Source organism: Maylandia zebra, linkage group LG18 (assembly GCF_041146795.1).
Source record: "Maylandia zebra isolate NMK-2024a linkage group LG18, Mzebra_GT3a, whole genome shotgun sequence".
NCBI classification, from domain to species: domain Eukaryota; kingdom Metazoa; phylum Chordata; class Actinopteri; order Cichliformes; family Cichlidae; genus Maylandia; species Maylandia zebra.
In genome coordinates, this window is record NC_135184.1 from 9,188,231 (window position 1) to 9,196,703 (window position 8,473).

General features: G+C 39.9%; 2 protein-coding genes across 3 annotated transcripts in view; one reads left to right on the forward strand and one right to left on the reverse strand.

Moving 5' to 3' along the window:
* Nucleotides 1-1,210, reverse strand: part of tesk2 (testis associated actin remodelling kinase 2) — a 33,247-nt gene extending 32,037 nt beyond the window's left edge. Inside the window, exons 1-2 of one of the 2 annotated variants that reach the window (XM_004555182.3) lie at nucleotides 787-1,210; nucleotides 496-546 (exon numbers count right to left, since the gene is read on the reverse strand). The gene's annotated coding sequence lies outside the window, so the exon portion shown is untranslated. The remainder of the gene's footprint in view (nucleotides 1-495; nucleotides 547-786) is intronic. The other variant, XM_004555183.3, reaches the window with a different exon arrangement.
* Nucleotides 1,211-2,836: 1,626 nt separating this feature from the next.
* LOC101464235 (uncharacterized) lies at nucleotides 2,837-6,343 on the forward strand. Its single transcript, XM_004555185.3, has 2 exons — nucleotides 2,837-3,297; nucleotides 5,276-6,343. The coding sequence occupies exons 1-2, from the start codon at nucleotides 3,021-3,023 to the stop codon at nucleotides 6,181-6,183; spliced, it is 1,185 nt and encodes a 394-aa protein (XP_004555242.1). The 5' UTR covers nucleotides 2,837-3,020; the 3' UTR covers nucleotides 6,184-6,343.
* Nucleotides 6,344-8,473: the final 2,130 nt, after the last annotated feature.

Consider the following 8,473-nt stretch of genomic DNA (forward strand, 5'->3'; position numbering starts at 1 on the left):
TGAAACAGATGGGGCATCACCAAAGCAGCCTCAGGCCAAATGTTTTAACAGTAGTTTGGGGGCCTGAACACCATGCCACTGTGTCTCAGTGGATCAGAGACTAATAGAAAATGTCAGCAATAAATAAAAAGAAAAAAGTACTTAAGTGATGCTCTAATGACAGGTTTGTAGCTAGGGTTAGTGTCTCTGAGGAGCAAGAGGAATTAAATGGGCGTGAGTGAACGTGTAAGAGTCTGCATACACAGCTCAGCAATAAGCACAGACCTGTTTTCACTACATTCAAACACAATGTAGAAGTTATGATAGTCTCTAATGATAATTTCTGTAAACAATTTTCAGCATTTCAGTAATCTGATAGGCCCTTTGTTTGGTGAGTTATAGATACCAACTAACTGTAAAAAGCCATGCAAAAATGTAAACAAGATCAATTTTAACAAAAGAGAATAGCATCACATCTGACCACAATCTATTACAGAATACCATACCAATGCATACCTCTCATTCTTCAGAGTTTTGAAATAATGGAACAAACCGAGGGGACAGGCACTGTGGAGTGAAGGGGAAAAACCTACTTTATATACGTGAGAGCCATAAACAGCACGAGTGAAGGGGGAAAAGCATGATTCGTATCTTGTAAAGTATAAATAATATGCTAAATAATGAACTTCTCGATCAGCATTTCTTCTGTTATTTTAAGTGTTTTTTTGGCCGCGACATAAATGTAAACAAACCACAGAAGAAACAGTCAGCATTGGCGTGTGTTCCCCTCGAGTTCAGCTGACTCACCTGTTTTTATTTCATAGAGGTGTTTGCAGTAACAGTGCAAACTCGTTTTCGTGTCTTTTACCAGGTGCCATTTGAAGAAAACGTCCAATTAACGCCAAAACAGCAGGGTTGGGACCGAGGCTAGCTTCGTGACTAGCGGACGGGCTAGTTTGTCAACAAAACTGGAGCTGAGCAGAGAGCTAACAGACATTAGCCCCTGGATCCTGCAAACACACACAAACAAGAAGTTTCTCGTCGCGACGATTGAAAAGTCCAAATTCCCAAAGGCTCAAGTGTCACAATCAATTCAGAGACTGCTTATGTTGTCCTTGTATCCACAAATGACCAAATGACCGTGTTTTTGTACCGCCCGGGATAATATTTCAGTCGATTGTTGGTGTTTGACAGCTCCGTCGTCTTTCGTCTCTCATCCAAGTAACTCCCACTGGCCCCGCCCACATTCGACTGGCGCGTCTACAAGCCAATGAGCACGCGGAAATTTGCGCGAGCGTTAGTTAAAATGAGAGAAATATACCTACCGGTATGTACCATCATATACAATTTTAAAAAAATAAGTGGAACCCTCAGCAATGTCTTGGTAAGTTCATTGCCTATGTTTCATAACAACGACTTCACCCTTATTCATTTATATTTCAAAGTATTTTTGTACTTGTACTTTGAATTGCCCAATAGCTTGTATTAGTTTGTTTTTTAAAGTTTTTGTTGACAACTCCAGCAACCCCACTGCTTTTGTTAAATCCATCCCATTTACATGTGACATTTTATTGGTTTATTACCCAATAAAACGATTTCATTCAGTGATACGTTAAGACTTCTGATCTATTTTGTGTGGTCACGTATTGCCTGGTAAAATAATCACAAACTTGAGCACCATATATTTAATAAGTCTTATTTATAATGACTTTTTCTGCTCGCAAGGTGCTTTAACTCCAGCTTTTATGTACTCTCGTGGAAAAACAGCCTCATCTAATGGAGAAAATCAGTCAGCACAAGCCAGCTCACAAAAATCAAGAAACAAGCGGCACACCTGAATTTGTTCTAGATGACATTTTCCAATAACTTTCAAAGAAAAGGTCTGTAGTTATTTGCGCACGATAGTAAAGTTTGAACATATCTCAGCCACTCCTGCGTGTCCTGATACTGTCAGAGTAACAAACAGAATCTGAACCGCATAATACTCTGACTACTAACATGGGTGAGTGAGGCCCGCAAAGCGGCATTATATATATATATATATATATATATATATATATATATATATATATATATATATATATATATATATATCCTCCTAAAATCAGTACAAAAACGAGGAGAACCATCGGACTTTGGTGTCAGCATACATGGAGAGCTCCAAGAGCTATGGCTAGGTATCGCCAAACCTTGAGTGGGGGGCACCGGTATGCGTGTCGCTTAATAGGGCACGCATTACCCACGTCAATGTCGTGCTTTAACACTGGGGTTCTAGATGGTACATCCCCAAACAGACTAGGGTGCGCTTGAATCAGGTTTTTCACGTCATCTTTCTCATCATGGGGAAGATAGGAGAGGTACGTGATCTAAAAGCCACTTAGATATTTCTAGCTTTTCTCCTAAATCTACTGAATAAAACTGCGTTTGTGTGAGAGCCTCTTTGTGAGTCCTTTGATGAGTGCGAAGGTTACTTCATATTGACAAAGCACTTGCTTTGCTTTGACAATATGTTCACATGTTCAACGTTTGTTATTATACTTTTTTCTAATAATAATAATTGCGTGAAATACTCATAGTTAAGACCCAACCTGGACTCTAGCTGACCTCAGTTATTCGAGAATAGATAACAAATGTTGTATTATAATGTAATCTAATATTTGGAAAAAAAAACAAAAACAATAAATATAATGATTATTTCCAACCGGTATTTATTACAGACAGCCTATAAAATTACAAAACTGCTATTGTTTGTTTATATAGTTCATTTAAACGACCAAACACTGCCACACTTCATTATAATTATATTGCTGGTGAGAAAGTTTGACCCATCAGGGGCACCGTAAACTCTCAGCATCACGTGAGCACTCGAGTTTCCTGTTGCTATTGTATTACACTTCCATATTTTTCACCTCAAAGAGCGTCTGTGATGTAAACTACCGCGGCGAGTTCGCTCCTTCTGTGTGATCTGTCCCCACGCACCGAGTCCGTTTAACATCCTGCCTCGTCCTCACAGTCAAGGAGAACTGCTGATCGCGGGGAAAATGGCCAACAGTGTAGCTTTCCAGAGCAAGTTAACCTCGATCATGGAGATGCTAACTAAAGCAGCCGTGGTGGAAATTAGCAAACTGTGGGAGGACGGCTTCGCATTGGTCCAGGTCGAGCTTCGGAGGAGAGAGATTGAAATCGAGGCTCTGAACAGAAAGTTGTTGTTGATGGAAAAGGAGCGGTTAGAGGCTCGGGCTCAGTCTGCAAATAACTCCTCATCATCTTTTTCCAAGAGAGAGCAGCAGAATAAGCTGCTGCCGCCCGCCGGTGATGGTAAGAACAACCGCGGCAGAAACAGGGGATCAATAAACGATATTTGTCTTAAAAGACACAATTTAATACCCCGTGGATGAAAAAGTCAGTTTGCAAACTATCTGTAACACACTGTAATGTTTGTGAACATATGAAGACATGTGTTTGTTTAAGTACAGCGTTTCCAAACAATTATATTCTCTCGTATTTAACAATATAACAACTATATTCTCTATACAGCGCCTTCTATGTGTAAGTGTGCACAGGAGGAGTTTTAGCACATCTGTATTGTTTAATATTGCAGCTTAAAACAGTGTCAGCTCACAGTAATGTCAACATCGGGTTTAGAAGGAGAGTAGTTTCTTTCTTGCTTCTTGGCACAAACCCGCATGACTTAAGTTTGATGATGAAAAGAAGCCTGATGAATGTTTTAGGTAGACATTATGTCCAGCATGTTACCACATGATGTAAAGGCAAAATTAATTTAAACACAGAAAAACTAAACTAACCTTTACAAAGAAATAAATTAAAGTTAATAGACACACATACACATATACACCCACTTACACTGTTATTTATTGTAAGCCTGTGAGAATAAAAATGTTTTAAGTTTGTTTAGACACAGTTGTAATTGATAATAGTGAGCTCCTTCCAAAGGATAGGACCACAGCAACTGAAAGCACCTTCAGCACACTTAGATCAAATTCTGGGAAGTGTTAAAAGATCTGCACCTGCCTGAGAGGTCTAATCGGATTATAAACACTGAGTAAGCCGGAGATGTACAGGAAGGGGGTAGGAATCATTGAGAGCTTTATGAACTAATAGAAGGATTTTAAAGGTAATTCTGTGTTGAACTGAGAGCCAGTTAGTGACTTCAGTATGGGGTTATATAGTCAAATTTCCTTGTGCGTTTACGGATTGGCTCCTGCATTCTTAACAAGCTGAAGTCGTCCTAGTGATGATTTGGATAATCCAGCAAACAGAGCATTACAGTAGTATAACCTGCTTTATATAAATGCATGGGCCTATTTCTGAGATTCAGTGTGAGATAGGGATTTTTAACATTTGATGTGTTTTTGAAGCGATAGAAAGCAGTTCTGGTTGGCCTGATTAATATGATTATCAAAACTGAGATCACTGTCCAAAATGAGGCCAAGGTTCCTGACATTGTCACTGGATCCACCAAAATATTAACTATTAACTAACAAGACAAGTGGTAAAAGAGGTGTATATCAGCATGGTAATGATCCACAGAACAGAGCCAAAGTTACACACACCAGGTTACTAAAGAAGAAAAAGGTCAAAGTATCAGAAAGAAAAAAAATGTGCCTAAAGACTGGCAAAAGATCCAACCTTTTTGAGACACATCACTGCAGTCACATTCAAAATAAACTAAAATTTTTATGAATTAGTAAAATGTCTCAGTTTTACCTGTTGATGTTTTCTAAGTTATGCTGTGAATTTAAAAAGTGGTTTATGAGCTTGGGAAATCATTGCAGTCTCTTTATTTGCATTTTACATCGTGTCCCAAAGGTTTCAGAATTGGGTTTGTAGATAACAAACAGGTCTGTGTTCTTTAGATTTACCTAATTTGTCAACAGGCAGAAAATGTTTTAAGTGACTTTTGCCATTTTGTAGGAAAACTTGTCAAATACTTTCTACTGCCAGCTTTTCCACTGTGATATGATGATTTTCTTAGTGATATGTCATTGTAGTTGGCTTGACTGTCCCTGCAGCTAACAGTCATTAAAAGCGTTGGTGTATCTGCTTGTTACTTACTCAAGTCAAAAAGTTTCCCAGTGTTTAATGTCACATTTTCAGACAGCACTGTAATGAAGCAGGTGCATGTTATTTGGGTACCTTTCTTTACAATTCACAGTATTTGCTGCCTCTGTTGCTGAGGCGATTAATTATAAAATTAACCTGTTTTAAAAAATGACTTTTTAAGGGAACTTTGATTTTCCTTTAACAATTTAAACAATCTGCTGTGTCCTTTCAGGGCCTACGATAGAGTCGGTCCAGACTTTGTCTTCGGATCAGAGCGTGAGAGATAAGGTGGATATTTCACCAAATCAGGGAACGTCATCACCTCCTCAAACAGAAGAGAAACGCAGTGAGCAGCGCAAATCTGACAGTGAGGGCAAAGATGACGAAGACTTAGTAGTCAAACTAGAAGACGAGGATGACGTCCAGATCGTGGAGCAGGTCGTGGACTCTGATCACAGCGTTAACAGTGGAGCAGGTCCCCACGAGATGAATTTGAACCACCAGCCTGCTGAGGTTGTGGAAGAGCAAGAGTCACAGCAGTGGCTGACTGTTTCGGTGGGAGACAGCGACACTGCGGATGACTCGGAGTGCTTTTTCGAAACAAAGCAGTTGTCTCAAAATCTGGACTCCGAAATCTTGCTCATTCAAAATGCCTTGGACATTTTCGATAATTCAGCAGAGGGAGCATACTCGGACAGGTTTATGAGGGACAATGAAACGGTTCAAGGTGCATCAAGTAAATCAAGGGCACCTGTGACTTTCAGCCAGTCTCAGCCAAGTCAACCTATAGAAGCAATAAATCACTCAGAGAGAGGAATGTCCATTAGATTCCTCTCAGAAAAACAGCAACCACAGACTAAAAACATGTCAACCTTTAACACAGACAACAGACTCTTTCATTTAAACGACCCAGAGTTGCACAAAACTATAGCGGGGCGCCGCATTAGGGAGAAGTGGTACATCTGCCCGTTCTGTGGGAAGAGCTTTGATCGCATCAGCCACCTCGAGATACACCAGCGAATTCACACAGGAGAGAAACCGTACACATGCGACACGTGTGGCAAGTGCTTTTCTCAGAGGAGTAACCTTCGCACTCATCAAAGGACTCACAAAGAGGCTCTCGCACAGAACGCAGTTTAATTCAGTAGATTTTGAAGAAAAGCTAGAAATATCTAAGTGGCTTTTAGATCTAGATTTATTAACAAATTCTGTTTGTTTTTTGATATTTCTGGAAAAATAATGTAGCAGACTGATTTAACTGTGCCCTCTTTTTGTGAAATAAACAAAAATTTTGACACAGTGTGGCTTTTAAGAACTAAAACAGGAACATATGAACTGCCAGAAAAGAGGTTTTTAAACACACATATGACAAACTAGGAACATATGACCTCTAAGACATTCAGTTTAAGCTAGACAGGAAAAATCCAGCATCTAATCGCTTAGTTTTCCTCGCCCTGATGGAAAGATGGTGAGGAAAAGTCACAAGACATTTGATAAATTAGTTCACCACAGAGCACTAAGGATGTAAAAAAAAAAAGGACAAAGAATTTGTTGGTCACCACACGACAGCCTAAATTGTGTTTGTGATGCTGCCTAAGCAAAAAATTAAGATAAACTAAGATTTCAATGTTCTGTTTGTAGAGGAAAAAAACATGTTGTTCAGCCTTGCACTGCAGCTTAGATGTTCATGGGTCAGTCGAGTTAAAATTTTCCCATTCTGAAGAATCTTTAACTTCCAAAACATTCAGGTACTTCCTCCAAAGTTTTTCCACAGGATCCAGAGCCAGTCATGGTAGGAGATGTAGACTTTGTAGCCCTAGGCTTAAGCCCTTCCCCGTACACACTTTGCTTGTTCACTTGGAGGGTCAGAAACATTCAGTGTTGTTCTAAACCTAGCATTAAATAACGCCATTTAATGTAACATCAGCCTTAATTCAGTTTTATCAACTCCATTCCTTACAGTAAAACATTTTTGTCTGGTATGTGGAGGGACAGGTACTTTCAGCTGCTCACTTATTTCCCAAGGGGTCATCACAGTGCATGTTTGAACTGGCACCAAGTTTACAACTGCCATCCCAACAAAAGACTCCCTGGCACAAAGAGTACGCGAGCTTGTAATTCTCAGAGGCTGGGTTTGTGTGTCCTCTTGGGCTCAAAACAAATGTAAGAGAATTTAACATATACCACAAATTTTATATATCCTTAGGAACAAACTCCACATGCTTACAGATATGATTTCTATATTCTTTTTTTAAAAGCCTTATGTCACGACCCCCTCTGCTAGGCGACAGGAGGGGAGAAACATACACAAGCCCTCTCACGAAATCTGAGTAAATAAGGGGTTTTATTACAAACATTAAACTGAAAACCGACAGGGCTGTTCAACAGACCACCGGGGAAACAATTAATACACAATGAAAAGAACAGGCAAGAGTAAAAGCTAAGGGTTAACCAAGGCAAGCCAGCATCACAAAACTCTAATGAAACTAAGTTTAGCTGTATACCAGGTTTAAACAAAGAGCAACACAGCAAACAGGTTTAACAAACGAGCTTCACATGCAAAGCAGACGAGGATGCCACTGCATGTTCACTTCAGCGCAGCAGTTCCCCATAGTGTGAAGGCTCTTCAGCTTTTTATATTCCCAGGTGCAGACAATCAGCCAGTCAATTGGTCATGAGATCTCCAGGCAGCCAATCGTCCACGAGGTCTGGCACACTGTGATCTTTTTTTTTTTTTGCCTGTCCCGTTTGACTCTTTTGCCATCAGAATTATTGTCTAAAGGCAAAGGCTTTGCCTTTGGCACACTGTGATCTGGATAAAAGAGGGCTGGCACAGGACTCCCAGCAGCCAATCATCCACGAGTCCTGGCACACTTAGATTTGCATGAACACAAAAGGGCAGTCTCACTCCCTCCAAGGCCCAGGGCTGTAACATCTTTGTTATTGATTTTTTTAAATAAAAATGGAAGGAGAATGAGAATTTTGAAGTGATTGGCATCATCTTAATTCCAATCTGTGTAAAACATCAAAGACGCTGAGTGTAAGTTTCATCACAGAGATAAGGGCATCACAGAGTTTTCAACTGTATTTGTACCCAATACTTTAATTAAGACCCTTCAACAACCTCAAGAGTGACTACATGTACACTTACAATCATCAAGCAGTAGGGGACAGATTCTAACTGGGCTATAGTTGTAGGGTGACAGCCAAAGGTTTGCAACAGTTGTCCATGTCAGCTCCAACCTTGGAGAGCAGCTGCAGTCTAGTGAAATGATAATGTTTGGTTGTGTAGCACTTATCAATACCAGTATTAAAAAAATAATCTTACAATATAAACGAGTCAGCCATGGAGCCCTAAAAGCAGACACTTGATCACCTTTTTGGTTTAAGCATGAGGTGGGAACAGTTAACAGGTTTCTGCCTGAGCATC